Here is a 16,098-nt window from a genome sequence, read left to right on the forward strand (position 1 = left end):
TGGTTTTTGTTTTTATTTTGTATAGATAATAGTGGGTTGATGACGGAACTTAAGTTAGAAAAGATTTTGATAATCTTGCTTCAAGTTTTTGTTTCTATTTTTCTCCTTCACAATTTTTAAACCTTAAATTTTAGCTTTCATACAGTGTTACCTTTTCTTCTTCAATTTATATAATAATGAGGAAGAGGAGGACTTTACTGAGTTATATTATGTGTGAGCATATTATCTATAGTTCTAAGAAATTTGCAAGGCATCTGGCATTATTTCTGATTTACTGATAAGAACTACAGGACTCAGGGAGTTCATATAACTAGTTTGTGCTCACACAGCTTAGTAAGTTATTGAACTAGGATTCAAACCTTCACTTCAGTTCAGTTCATTCGCTCAGTTGTGTCCAACTCTCTGTGACCCCATGAATCGCAGCACGCCAGGCCTCCCTGTCCATCACCATCTCCCGGAGTTCACTCAAACTCACGTCCATCGAGTCAGTGATGCCATCCAGCCATCTCATCCTCTGTCGTCCCCTTCTCTTCCTGCCCCCAATCCTTCCCAGCATCAGAGTCTTTTCCAGTGAGTCAGTTCTTCATGTGAGGTGGCCAAAGTGCTGGAGTTTCAGCTTTAGCATCATTCCTTCCAAAGAAATCCCAGGGCTGATCTCCTTCAGAATGGACTGGTTGGATCTCCTTGCAATCCAAGGGACTCTCAAGAGTCTTCTCCAACACCACAGTTCAAAAGCATCAATTCTTCAGTGCTCAGCTTTCTTCACAGTCCAACTCTCACATCCATACATGACCACAGGAAAAACCATAGCCTTGACCAGACAGACCTTTGTTGGCAAAGTAATGTCTCTGCTTTTGAATATGCTATCTAGGTTGGTCATAACTTTTCTTCCAACGAGTAAGCGTCTTTTAATTTCATGGCTGCAGTCACCATCTGCAGTGATTTTGGAGCCCAGAAAAATAAAGTCTGACACTGTTTCCACTGTTTCCCCATCTATTTCCCATGAAGTGATGGGACTAGATGCCATGGTCTTCATTTTCTAAATGTTGAGCTTTAAGCCAACTTTTTCACTCTCCTCTTTCACTCTCATCAAGAGGCTTTTTAGTTCCTCTTCACTTTCTGCCGTGAGGGTGGTGTCATCTGCATGTCTGAGGTTATTGATATTTCTCCCCGGCAATCTTGATTCCAGCTTGTGCTTCTTCCAGCCCAGTGTTTATCATGATGTACTCTGCATATAAGTTAAATAAATAAGGTGACAATATACAGCCTTGACGTATACATTTTCCTGTTTGGAACCAGTCTGTTGTTCCATGTCCAGTTCTAACTGTTGCTTCCTGACCTGCATACAGATTTCTCAAGAGGCAGGTCAGGTGGTCTGGTATGCCCATCTCTTGAAGAATTTTCCACAGTTTATTGTGATCCACACAGTCAAAGGCCTTGGCATAGTCAATAAAGCAGAAATAGATGTTTTTCTGGAACTTTCTTGCTTTTTCCATGATCCAAGACCGGGAGCTGACTGTGGCTCAGATCATGAACTCCTTATTGCCAAATTCAGACTTAAATTGAAGAAAGTAGGGAAAACCACTAGATCATTCAGGTATGACCTAAATCAGATCCCTTATGATTCAAATCTTAGGTCCATGTTAATTCCAAAGCCCCCGTTTTTTCCTCTGTTTCTGTGCTGTCCAGTATGGTAGCCACTGCCTAACTATGGCTTTGTGAGCACTTGAAATATGACTGATCGAATTGAGAAGTGCTATAAATATGAAGTTACACACTGGATTTTGAAGACTTGATGTGAAAAAAAGAATACAAAATATGAATAATTTTAAAAATTTGATCACATTGACAGGATAATATTTTGGATATATTAGGTAAAATAAAATTACTAGTGTTATTTTTCTTTTTAAAAGTAGTTACTAGAAAATTTTAAATTATATCCGTGGCTCTCATTTGTGGCCTGTGATTATATTTCTGTGGGACAGTGCTGATCAAAATTATGTTGTCTCTAGTGATCTCATGAGTTTGCCTCTACAAGATCAGGGACATGACAGGCAACCCTTTGACCAAAGTCCCTGCCTGAGGTACAGCCTTCTTGAGATTCACTGTCCCCCAACAAGCACACAAGTAAATAAACACACATATCCCCCCAATCTAATTAAATTAATTAATTAGTATATGTGAACCATTGGGGCCTATTTGCAAGTAAGAAAATTGAGAGGTATGCTCAGAACTTAAGTCAATTGTTTTACCATAGAAGGAATTTATGCAGTGTAATAAAAATGTGATTTCAAAGTATATTTAAATCAAAACAAGTTTAACATATCTATTCCTGATTAAATTGTAAATTAGAAGACTTTGGTCTATAACCTTTCTGAGTCACAATCACTTTGATGTTCCAAAGGAAGCAACAGAGATTGCAAACAGGATACTTTTAATAATTATATTCTTAATCACTGCCAACTTATATTTAAAAGAAACTAAAGTCAGTTATGGAGATTTTAAACTTTTGTTTTAATGCAGTTGAAAACTTGATGAAAGGAGTTACTGATCACTTTTCCTAGATAAAGAATTGTTTTGAATTGGCTCAACTTTCTGAATCTGTTTTTTCTTGCCAACATTCATAATCATTTCATCAAACAAAAAAAGTGTTGCTAACTTATTTAAGGACATTCAGATATTTGGATTCAAATAAGTTATGTAGATTAAGCAGGTAACTAGATAGTGTACTTACAGATATGCTTCTGAACTCAATGGAAAATGGAAATACGACGTTTTCTAGTGCTATTTGGTAAAAATAAAAGTATAATTTCAGAAGAGATTTGCACATTTTTAAACAAGTATTTACCATGATTTTATTGTCTCCGCTTGCATTTGGAATACAAAACTGAGGATTTCTCCATTATCAGTCTGGTTTGATTTCACAAGAGGAATCAGTTAAGCTGAAAAGAAACTCCTGTCACCAGGAAGATATACAGTATTACTGGACTCTGGAGATGGGTGTATGTGATCCCCAGGAGAGTTACATGAAAACCATTGAACATAAGGCAATAGTATATATTTTTGTGGGTACATATTTATGAACGTGAAGTAAAGTAAAAGGTCTGAAAGAATATACATTCCAAAGTAGTTGTTTGTGGGAGTGTGAATGTTAAAGTATTCAAAAAGGAATTTTTATCCTGCAATAAAAAATATTTGTAGGGTTTTTTAAAACAAATATACACAAACACACACACACACACATATATATATTTGTATAGTTAAAATTATCTTGATTTTAAAATGAAAGTTTGGAGGTAGATTTGTAATAGGCCACTGCTGAGTACACCCTAGAGTTCTAGATACAGTCATCCCTCCATATCCACTGGGGATCGATTCCAGGACCCGGCTCCCCTCCCCCGGGGATGCCAAAATCCACAGTTGATCAAGTCCCTTATGTAAAACAGTGTTTGCCTATAACCTACACTCATTTTTGCGTGTATTTTAAATCATCTGTAGGTTATTTATAATACCTAATACAGTGCAAATGCTGTGTAATAGTTGTAAATACAATGTAAATGATATGTAAATAGTTGCCCATTGGGAGCAACTTCAACTTTTTGAAACTTTCTGGAACATTTTTTTCCAAGTATTTTCTACCCATGGTTGTTTGAATCTGTGGATGTGGAACCTGCAGATAGGGACCGTTGACTGTAATTTCAGTTGGTGAAATTTTAATAGCTTGCTATATTGTCCTCCTTCATGCTTTAAGTTTCCATCATACCAGCTGCTTGTGTCTGTCTGTACATACCAGAAGGCGTCTCTCATCTGAGCTTTAGTCAGTGTATTCACTGCCTAAAATCTCCTCCCCTTCTCTCCTTGATTAGCTCAGAGGTAGCTTTTTCTAGGAAAGCTTTCTCAGGGCTCCACCTCTCCGTGCTGATTGTGCATTCTTAACATGAAAGCCTTTACATATTCTGCCAGGAAGCTTGGACTTATCATCTCGGCAAAAGGGAACTTTTATTCTTTTAAGTAAAAGAGGTTTGTACTGTAGTGTCTGTGTGAATGGTTGTACCCATCCTCTTAAACTATGGACAGTGTAATCTTTTACAGCTTTATATCCTATTTAGCATGGCTTTCTCTCTACTTTCACTTGGATCGTCTGGAAGATTTAGGACTGCTTGTTGTAGAATGGGACTTCCCACGTGGCGCTAGTGGTAAAGAACCCAGCTGCCAATGCAAGAGATGTAGGAGATTCGGGTTCGATTCCTGGCTGGGAAGATCCTCTGGAGGAGGGCATGGCAACCACTCCAGTGTTCTTGCCTGGAGAATCTCATGGACAGAGGAGCCTGGCAGGCTCCTTGGGGTTGCAGAGTCAGACACGACTGAAGCAACTTAGCACTATCAGCATGTTGTAGAATGACTTCTTGAGTCAATTGTGTAGTAAAGGACCATCTTACCTAATTCTTACGCTATACTAGATTTTTACCTAATTCAGTACTGTTAAACAGGGAACTTAAAAAATGAGACTTATTTGAATTGGATATTTGTGATAAAAAGGAAATGACTGAAGTGGCACCAGTTACTCAATGTGGCACCAATTATTCAATGTTCTTACTCTGGTTCTAGGTGAAGTAGAATGCTTCTTCCAGTTTCGGCTTTCTTCCTCAGGATGAGTGAGGATATGGATGACTGTGACATTAGTGAGCCCTTGTCAGCAGGGTTTTTTGTGCTGGGCCACCTCTTTCATTTTGTGTGGGTTTGCCATCTGGACTAAGTTGTGAGAAGGTCAGGTTGGAACTCCAGGCATCATCTGAGCAAGTAAGATGTGAATCTCAGCATCTAAGTTCTCACTTGGGCTTGCCTTTCTGATAGTGCCCTTAGCTTAGCCTGTCAGAAATTGGATTGCTTTTGGTAGCTTTGGTTATCAGTCAAAATAGTAGGACACTCATTAGTCCAGCAATTTTTTTTCCTAGTTAAAAGTGATATCATTGGACTAACAATAAAAATTAAAACATTTGTCTAGCCAGGTTGTATTGACAAGCTCACTGTTATCTCTGATTCATCATAGATTCCAAACCATGGCTAAATCCTAAATGTTACTTTGGACTCATTAAAAACTATCTTTTTGCTGGATTATATTGTTCCATTTTAGATAAGATAATTCCTGTTTATTCCTGAAATTTTACATGGCATTTGTGCCTCAGAATGAGGCAAATAAAAAAGAGTGTTGCAGAGATCCAGATTTTCTCTTCTTAATAATTTTACCTTGTTTATACTTTATTATTAACCCTTATTTGCCATAAATTAGCCAGTAAGGTGGGAGAAGGCAATGGCACCCCACTCCAGTACTGTTGCCTGGAAAATCCCATGGATGGAGGAGCCTGGTAGGCTGCAGTCCATGGGGTCGCTAAGAGTCAGACATGACTGAGCGACTTCACTTTCACTTTCCACTTTCATGCATTGGAGAAGGAAATGGCAGCCCACTCCAGTGTTCTTGCATGGAGAATCCCATGGACTGAGAAGCCTGGTCGGCTGCAGTCCATGGGGTCGCACAGAGTCGGACATGACTGAAGCGACTTAGCAGCAGCCAGTAAGGTAGCCAGAAATAGAAGCTTAAAGACATCTAATGGGTGGCTTCTTCAGATTTTGTTAGGAATGCTAAATTATTGAACTCCATAGACTCAAAAATTCTGTTCTGTTTATTTTTTCATCTATGTGAAGAGAGGAAATAATAGTAGTGATTTCCTTGCATGTTTCTTGAACTTTGACTTGGAAACAACATAGTATAATGGGTCAGAGCAGTGACTGTGGGGCCACACTGCTGGATATGAATTGTGTTCTAAATCGTATTTACTTATTCCATTTTCTCAATTATGAAAAAAAGATAATCATAGTAGTACTTTAACGTTGTGCTGAGGTTTACATGAGTTAGTACATATGAAATAACTCGAAAGACCTGGCATGTGGTAAGTACTCAAAAGTGCTATTTTGAAAATTCTTTTCTATCTTGTGTAGTTTATTTCTTTAAAAATAAAACTGTAAAAGAGGATGAGATGGTTAGATAGCGTCACCAACTCGGTGGGCATGAATCTGAGCAAACTCCAGGAGATACTGAAGGACAGGGGAGCCTGGTGTGTTGCAGTCTGTGGGGTTGCAAAGAATCAGAGACAACTTAGCGACTGAACAACAATAATATAAATATATCGCCTGTGTGCCATATAGCTCCAAGTGTCTGTCACCTGGATAGCCCATAACCCTCCTACTTCCTAGGGTTACCTTTTCTGCCAAAATGACTCCAACTCAAACCCTAATGTGACAGATTGTCTCAGGTCCTCTTTCATATCTCTGGGGCTTACAAGAAGCGGGGAGGTTGTTATGTTTCCCTTGCTGTAATTTCCTGCTGTCACTCAGCATTGCAGCGCTGCTCTCTTCCTTACGGCTGATGCCTTTTCTTTGCCTCAGCTTTCCTGTTGCCCTCATAGCCTAAAGCCCCACGAACGCATTGGTCTTGGACATGAAGGATTCTTACTGAAAGTTAGGGGAAAACTGAAGACTATTAAGTGTTGATTAAGTACAGTACAAGCAACAAAATTGGCTCGGAGATTAGACACAACTATCCTTAAGTTCTTTGGTCTTCTTGCCATAGAGAATTTCTCACCAGCTGTTGTCCTGAAGACTCCTTCTGCCTTTTGTCTTGTTGAGTCCTCACAACTTTCCCAATTGCTCCTTTTCTGAATACTCCCAGACCCCCAGACTACTCCTTCCTGGAGACTATTAGCAACCTCCTAAATCCTTGTTGTTTTATTATGTAGAATATTAGCTATCTGTTCTTTACTTTCAAACCATTTCTAAGAGCCTCTGCCTTTCTGGGCCAGAAATATGAAGGATCCATCAAGGAGTTTTCCCAATTTCCCAAGAAAAAAATTTCCTTTATAAAGACTTCTGCATTCCTTCTAAAGCAGAACAGCACTATTCACTAAAATTTTCTGTGATTATGGAAATGATCTCTAATCTCTGCTGTTTAGTAAGTTCTCCACTAGTCACATGTGACAACGGAGCCCTTAAAAAGTGGCTAGAGAAATCGAAGAACATTCAATTAATTCTATGTAAAGAGCCACATGTGATTAATGAGTACCACATTGAATAGCACAGTTTTGAATTACATCTCCTTCAGAGTGCAGTCAGATTTTTCTTCCTGTTGTACATCTGTTTGCTTTAATTTTTAAAATTAGAATGTAAAAGTTTTAACTTTTATTACATTTAGTGTATAGCTGCACCTATACTTCTATACATGGACGGTGTTAGAAAATTAGTATAAACAGTAGATTGTATTTAACTTAGAAGTCTCAGGAATTTTTCTAGGAACAAACATCTCCCCAACCCAGGGATTGACCCCAGGTCTCCTGCATTACAGGCAGATTCTTTACCATGTGAGCCACCAGGGAAGCCTATACATAGGTATTTAGATTCTTTTCTTAATATAGGAACTAGGTTTATTATTTTATGATATTAATTTTTGTAATATTGGTTTTCAAAAAGTATGAAAGGACTTAGGAATACTCTGTAAAGTTTGGATTTCATGAGCTTTGGATGTATTGCTGTGCTGTTGGCGATGCTGTTGAAGTAGATCTAGATCCTCTGAAGTGGTCCCACACTGACAAAGCTGCTGTTGCTGCTGCTAAGTCGCTTCAGTCGTGTCCGACTCTGTGCGACCCCATGGACCGCAGCCCACCAGGCTCCTCCATCCATGGGATTTTCCAGGCAAGAGTACTGGAGTGGGGTGCCATTGCCTTCTCCGACTGACAAAGCTAGAACCCCCCCAAAAAGGTGCTACCAGCATCCAGAATTGCCCCACCTCTACTTTGTTGCCGATTCTGCAACAAGCAGCCACTTTTCTGTTGGAGCCAGGGGCAGGCAGCTTCTCTTCTTCCTCCTGCCCTTTGATGTCCTACTAGTATCTCCTGATAGAACTTAAGGGAAACTAGCTGGCTAGGAGCCTAGGAAATGTAATTTTCAGAATCCAAGTACTGAGTGTAGAATGGAGGATATAGGAGGGTGGGTGTGGGGCTGAGAGGTATGTAAATGACTACATACCTTGCCAGAGCAAATAATGCTGAAATAATAAGTGTGTGTGTGTGTATCACAGATTCTTTATTATACACACTGTGCTTTGATTTTTGTTTTACTTGACTTTAATTGTTTTCTGTCAGTTTGCTAAACTTTATAAATATTCTCTTTTTGTGCTTGTAGCATTTTTCATTCTATGACCTGTGCCATAGTATAGTTTACTAGTCCCCTTACTAATGGACATTTATATTGTGTCCAGTCTTTTTCAATTACAAATGATGTTTCATTGAAAATTGTTTTATATGTAACTTTGCACATGTGACCATATTAATAAATTCCTATAAGAATTGCTGTATCAGAGAGTAGGTTCATTGAAATTTATAATTTTCATTTATAAATCATATGGCATATCTTATTCTTGCCAGTATACCGTTCATTCATGATTCAGTGTTTGGCTCTGCATTTATATAGAAATGCTGAAAACAGTAGATCATATTACAGCAACACTGCCTAATCACAGACCAGGCCCTTAGATGTAAAGTATGGTGGTAGGCATTGGCCTTCCAATTTACAAGGTTACAGGAGAATACAGCTTTTAGCTGGACTGATGATGGAAGGAAGGGAGGTGAGTGATTTAAAGAGCAAAAGCCTAAGGACTAGGGAAAACATGCAGAGGCTGCAATAATACAAGAAGAAAAAATAGAGAGAAATTATTTGCATAGATACCATTTAAGCACCTAAACAAGCCTGAAGCCCATGAAACTCAGTACAACAGAAAATGCCTCTTCATAGACAGCAGAAGAATTGTTTGTAAAGCGACTTTTGACATTTAGAGGTGTTTTCTGGCTATCCCTCAACCTCATCCATCATTATGTTTGCTAAAAAAATTAAACATATGAATATGACTTCAAAATGGAAGTCCTTTACCTTTTTCCAGAGATAATAGTTGTAAGTTTGGTGTCATTTTTTTAATATACATACAACCAAGTTCATACATACATATTCACACATATGTTTAAACAGAAAAGGTTTTATACTGTATGTATTATTCTGTAGCCTTTCTTAATCTCATTTGAAAAACCAGTCTATGATAGCCCTTTTTCCATATAGATTTATCTTATTCTCTTTAATGATTACACACTGTTCTGGGTGTTTAAGTAGTAAATTTTATTTTGCATTCACTGTTTGTGAATATTTTTCATGTCGTTTCTAATTTTCATTGTTTGTAACAATGCCGCAGTAAATGTGACAAAGTTTTCTCTAGATCAGGTTCTGTTTTCCTGAATACCATCTCATGCTTTCTCTAAATGAGTATTATCTGGAGTAGTATTTGGGGCTTCCCAGGTGGCTCAGCAGTAAAGGATACACCTGCCAATGCAGGAGACATGGGTTCGATGCCTGGGTTGGGAAGATCCCCTGGAGGAGAAAATGGCAACCCAACCACTATTCTTGCCTGGAAAATCCCATAGACAGAGGAGCCTGGCGGGTTACAGCCCATGGGGTCACAAAGAGTTGGACACGACTAAGCACGCATGTAACCAGAATAGTAATTAGTTTGGAGGCAAAAGACTACCATTCACTATGGAAACATATTCCTGTGTAGAACCATCTCCTCTTCGTAAATAGCTTGCACATTGGTTGTTGTTCCCTGAATAACTGTGAAAGGATGACTTTTGTGTTAACTTAAATATGTTTGACCAAAGTTTTAGCTGTTTCTTCCACAGACTTGCAATTTAAAGTGAGAAAGGTGAACTTCACTCATGATATAGAAGGTAATCAAAGCTAAGACTTGCAGTAGTAGACTGAAAGTATTGGGAAGGCCAAGTTAAAAAGCAGAGGCAAAGACTGTTAAAACATTTATAGTAAACCTTTACCTCTAATATTGTTTCAGAGTTGATTAATGAATGACAGTGAAAAGAGATTAGATGCAAGTTAAATTACATTAATTTTTTTTCTTTAAATCAAGCATATAATATTTAGTCAGAACATAACTTTAAGGAAGCTCCCAGGTCTTTCAGGGTCAGAATTCTCCACATAAAAGGATAATTTCAAATGTAATGTCCCCTTTCAAGTTCAGTATTTCACCAAATAACTCATTATGGTCAGAGTAGCCTACTTCTTGTAATTTTTTCATTGGTAGTGGCACTAGTTGGAATACTATAGTTTTGACTTTTTAGTGCTTTTGCATTTCTCCATATTAAAACAACTAAGGCTTCTGGCTTTGATGTGTTTGAATAGTTTAGAAAGAAATGTCACATATCTTTCTAGGTTTTGGTCATTGTCTCAGTGTTTTGTTATTGCAACATGATGGAAGTAAGAAAGGAGGCCCTTTAGATTATACTTCTGGTATCTTAAATATCAATAAAAAATAACAGTAACCAAGGTTACTTTGGAGCTTTGCAAGCTCCTGAGATTTGTTATTTCTGCTGGGTATAATTTTCCTAGCTTAGAAGCTGAGGTTTCAGATTTTAAACATGGAATTTGGAACTAGGAATTGGGGCTCTTTAGCACCATAAATGGAACTGAGTACCCTTTCTAAACTGTGTGGAGCACAATGGTTTTTCTTTTTTCCCTCCCATTTTTTTACATGACATTTTACTTCTTTCACATTCATGTGCTGACATGGCTTGTTTACATTCTAAATTCTGTCCAAGTTTCTGTAACCTCAGCAACACCTGTAGCAGAGCATCACTCTAACGTGGACAGGGAAGAAAATATTTTCCTGGAGAAACACCCTGGAATTCTCTGATTGAGTAATTTGCAAAAGATTGTTAGCCATAAGCTTCCTCTTAAATGGAAATGCTTTACAGTTTTAATGGGCTTGCTTCGAGGGGAAAAGGCATCATTTAATAAAGGAGATAGGAAATATAAAAAAAATAATAATAAAGTGAGAAAGGTGAACTTCACTCATGATATAGAAAATAATATTTTGAGGATGAAAGAGATGATGTTTATGAAACATTTTGTTTCTCTTAGGAGTAATAAGATGTCATACTGTTTAAAATACAAATACATTATCTTCAGACTTCCTCTTACAGAAGACCATATCAAATATAAATCATATAGGTGTTTTCCTAGAGTACCTTATCTCCTGAAACATCTGATGACTGGCTGTGGAAGTTGTGAAAGTACAAGAAAGTGACTGCTTAGTTGGTGATGTGGTGGAGCAGGACTCTTGTTAGACCGTGAGTCTAATAACCTCTAGCACAGTCTGTCATTCAGACCTAGTCATGCCACTTTGACTCTTCATAAAGTCATCTCACATTCTCCTTTTAAGTATTTCACAGTTGTGTTAAGTAAAGTCAAGATGAGCTGAGATGAAACGTAAAGACTGTACTTTGAAAAACTTCCTGTTTATATGCTTAGGATGATTCCAGGGATTAGGAATATTGGTATGTCTGGGGCACATCTGTGAGGTGCATCATTATGCCCTTTCAAGAAGACATGGACTTGGGAAAAGATGGTAAGAGAAAAGATTGAGAGAAAAGATGAGACACAGGTTTTTGACTAAATTATAACTTCAGCAGGATGTCAGAGCTTTATTTCTCATAAGACACATTAAGTACCATTTCTTATTTTTCATGAACCAAAAAAGATAAAATACTAATCACCTGAAATTTTCAGATAAAAGGTAGCATAGATTTTTAAAAAATTTTGAATGTTACTACTTTGGAGAATTCAAGTTAGGGTCTGGCTTCCATTTATATAACATGTTCTGGTTCATTGTTTATGTTTATGCTTTATAAATTTAAGTTGATTAACTCTTAGAGTTTCACTTTATCTCTTAAAATGGCTATCACATGCATAATTTTCTAATCTTCAGAGAATTTCTCTGGTATTTGAGAGCAAATAACTTTTTTACATCAGAGTTTTCATTGATTTATACTTTGTGTGCATAAGCACTGTAAAAATGCTGTCAGTTTCAGCGATTTTAATTATGCTTAAGTTTTAACATCTCTTCCTTAAAGAGGGTTTTTTTGTGTGTGTGTGTTTTAACATTTAGAATCACGTTGTGAGTTTTTATTTTAAAATATTTTTGTTTTTTTATCCTGTTGGGATAACTTCTTCCATAGTAGGTGATGGAAAGAATTCTTTGAATCAGTGTTTATAGTTGTTTGCTTCCTCGTAGTGGTAAGGGCCAATGGGCACATTTTACTGATTGGAGTATTGTTAAATTATTTTTTAGTTATTTAAAAAACTAAAACCTATACTTAAATATAAGGGTGGGTTGTTCTTGAAGCTGGATCACCTTAGCTAACATTATAACTTCTTACAGTTTGTCTGTTCTCTTTATCCTCCTTCACTGCTTTATTTTCCTCCATAGCATTTGTCACCTTCTAGTATAAATGCAGTCTTTTCTGGGGCGGAGTGTGGGGCAGGGGCGTTTGTTTGTTATGGTCCGTTTTCCCTACTGAGCTTCTCCTTAATGGTGAAGAATCCACCTGCAATGCAGGAGATGTGGGTTCAGTCCTTGGGTCAGAAAGATCCTGTGGAGAAGGAAGTAACCACCCACTCCAGTATTCTTGCCTGGGAAATCCCATGGGCAGAGGTGCTTGGCAGGCTAGTCCATGGGGTCGCAAAGAGTCAGACACGACTTAGCAACTGAACAACAGCAATCCTTCCTACTAAAATGTAATCTCCTCGAATGCAAAGATTTTCATCTTTTCTTCTTAATGCTATCCAGTGCTTAGAAAAGGCACTGAATAAATACACACTCAGCTTTGCAATTTTTAAATTTAATTTGTAAAAAGCATTTAATCAGAACTTTTAATTTTGAGAATATTGACCTTGTTTTAAATTTTTTTTATAGTGAACTTCAACTCATCTGAAATACAAATAATTGGAAAGTCAATATCACCATCTTTTAAAATTCTTACATATGCCTTCTTAGTTCCATCCTCTCAAATCAGAAACTTATTCAAAAATTCAATCCTTCAAGTTTAATTTGGAGTCTGTACATATTAAGCCCAAGTTCTTGCAAGTGTCTGGGTTAGTGGTGATAGCTGATTTCCATATTGGTGTTAATAATTGTGATTTTCATGTGCCTTAAGATCCTGAAATACCTTCTGAAATTCTGGCACAGTGGGAAGCAAATTCAGGAAAATAATGGTGGCATCTTCTCTCAGATTATTCAGTCAGCAAATTATAATATAGAATGAGTATTTGTAAAGCTTGGATAAAGAATAACATGAAAATGATTAAAATCCTATATATTATCTTAATATTTTAAAAGGGAAAATATTGCTTTGTCATATGTGTAGGGAAAGTATTATTAGGAGTGTTTAATATCTATTTTATTCATTTTAGATAAGATGGGAAAAGAACATCACGTTGGGGGAGCCACCAGGATTCTTACATTCTTGGTGGTGGTAAGTATCTTTTATTCCATTTTCATTAGATTGATGATGCATTTCACTAGGCTTGCACATACCTGTTTATGGTTTTATGCTTCTCATTTATACTTTTTCATTTTCTGCAGTTATTTTCTGAAAGGTAGCACTTATAAAAAAACAAAACAAAACAACAACAAAAAAAAAACAAGCTCAAAACCAGCATTAAGTAGTTAACTTAAAGATACTGCTATTAAGTCAAGATGTAATTGTGAACAATGTGGACTCTCCAGCTCTAAGTATGAGTTTGTATTAGTCAACTCTCGTTACCATAAGAAAATACCATAGACTGGGTGGCTTAAACAGTAGAAATTACTTTTCTCACAGTTCTGGAGGCCAGAAGTCCCGAGTTCAATCTGCCAGGCATGGTGTGTTTCTAATGAGAACTCTCTTCCTGGCTTGTAGATAGCTGCCTTCTTACTGTGTCCTCACATGGATAGAGAGAGAGAGAGCACGCACATATCAGAATGAGAGAGACAGAGCAAGCACATGCTGACTGACTGGCTAGCTCTCTGATGGCTGTGTTTGTAGGGGCACTAATTGCATCATGAGGGCCCCACCCTTGTGACTTCATCTAAGCCTGAAGATTCTGAAGGTGGTGGTGGTGGTGGTGGTGAATTTTCAGAATAGTCTAAAAAAGTTTGAAATAGTTCTAGATAGATTCAGAGATAGAACTGCCTAGGAATGTACACAGAAATGATCAGTCAGTATTAAAGGCTAGTTGATATCAGAACTTGCAAATTTTATTGCAGCACCAATACACCCAGGTTTGTGACTTTTCTGCAGCAGCATTAGTCTAGGTACTCAAATGGACAAGCTAAGGTTTTTCTTTTTTTTTAAAGTTTCTTCATTTAGGAGCATTTCCTGTTCAGTATGTTAATACACTCATCTCTCAGCATCATACTTAAAAGGAAAAAACAAAAATAAAAGTTCTCTTCCAGTGCCGTGGATGTGGTTTCCTGGTCTGTTACTTAATGCCATCATCTTTGTAATCTCTCTCCTGAAAACGTGCTTTACTAGAAGTCCCGTGGTGAATGGAACCGCACTTGGTCAGTTATGATTGTGGGTTTCCCTTGTTAGTCTCCAATACGGATGGCAGGAACAGGTGCGGGCCTTTGGTTCAGAGATTTTCCTGTATTTGGAATAACGGTTCATTGCAGTTAAGCACTATTGTGCTTTTTCCTGGGGCTTAAGACTGATGTCTTGTAACATAATGTTTTAAAAGTCAGTTTTTCATTTTACATAAGCTGTTTTTATGGTATCTAGATCTAGACTATAAATGCTTAACTGCTGAATGTAATTGAGGTTCCCCACTTATCGACACCCTTATATTTTATATGTTTCCTATTATGTCTATAAAGTGACACAAGAAACCACGTTAGAGGTCTGTCCATATTGGATTAGTGGGCTAACAAAATGAAGATTTTAAGTTTTTCATTATAGAATTAATTCCGTTTCTTGCACCCATCTCTCTTTTACTCCCTTCCTCATGAATCTAACCTATCCTTGTACTGTAGATGGTTGATAACAATTCACTGAATACTTTGGCTTTTTGCTTCTGTCAGACTTCAGTTTTTTTGGTCGTTTTTATCAGTAGGTGCAGCTCTTAGATCTGCTATTGCTCTTCCTTTTTCTGTGGCTCTTAGATTCAGGGGAGCTCTTTCTCTGTGGTTTTGGTATTTTAAGTAATTTTTACTTAGTTGTAGATATCAAAGAAATTGTAAATAAAGGGCACATAAATATTTTAGGCCATATTTATTTTCATTTAAGTCTAGCACATGCAAAAGGTACATTGTTTTCAGTGTTTTTAATGTTCTTCCCTAAAACTACTACATGTACCTTTTGAGGTGCCTGCTTTATATAAATGGGTGATTCTTAATGATTTTTAAGTCATGGGGTCCTCTGAGAACTGATGGAAAGCTAGGGATCCCCTCTTTCAGGACATTGCCCAGATCCTAAGCTTTTCTGATCATTGTGTGTAGCTAACCATGACTATGGGCCTTAAGTCCAGCAGGGTCCTGACTTTTTTTCCCGTTGTTTCAAAGAGCTCTTTGGTTTTTTTTTTTTTTTTTCCCAATTGATACTTCATTTTTTAGAGTAGTTTTCAGTCAGTTCATAACAAAATTGAGGAGAAGGTAGAGATTTTCCATGTAACTCCTGCTTCCACAATGTATAGCCTTCCCATAATCAACATTCCCCACCAGAGTGGTACCCTTGTTATAACTGATGAACCTACATTAACACACTATAATCACTCCAAGTCCATAATTTACATTACAGTTCATTTCTGGTGTTGTACATTCTGTGGCCTTAAGCAAATGTATAATGACGTGTATCCACAATTATAGTAATATACAGTGTAACAAGTAAGAACAGGGCCTGGGGTTGGGACTCTGAGGAAGGTCAACGTTTAAGTGTAAACAGATAAAGAGGAGCCTCAAAAGAAAATACCTAGAGAGGAAGGAGGGGAATCAGGAAAGAATAATATATGGAAACTAGAAAAGGTGTTCAAAGGAGAGAGTAAATTCTGCAGCAGGTATAAGTTAAAAAAAAAAAAGTTTTCCTGAACTGGGAACTAAGGTTTTCTTAGATCTTCTTGGGGAGAACAGTTTCAGTGGAATAGTGAACATGAAATTTAGGGGACTGTTATGTTCCATTT

General features: G+C 37.3%; 1 protein-coding gene across 5 annotated transcripts in view; it reads left to right on the forward strand.

Moving 5' to 3' along the window:
- Positions 1-16,098, forward strand: part of SSBP2 (single stranded DNA binding protein 2) — a 314,481-nt gene that overhangs the window by 91,868 nt on the left and 206,515 nt on the right. For all 5 annotated transcript variants that reach the window (XM_027545691.1, XM_027545690.1, XM_027545693.1 and 2 more), the window contains exon 3: positions 13,357-13,418. In XM_027545691.1, coding sequence (XP_027401492.1) covers positions 13,357-13,418 — 62 coding nt within the window. The remainder of the gene's footprint in view (positions 1-13,356; positions 13,419-16,098) is intronic.

The sequence above is a fragment of the Bos indicus x Bos taurus genome, chromosome 7 (genome assembly GCF_003369695.1).
Source record: "Bos indicus x Bos taurus breed Angus x Brahman F1 hybrid chromosome 7, Bos_hybrid_MaternalHap_v2.0, whole genome shotgun sequence".
In the NCBI taxonomy this organism is placed as follows: Eukaryota; Metazoa; Chordata; class Mammalia; order Artiodactyla; family Bovidae; genus Bos; species Bos indicus x Bos taurus.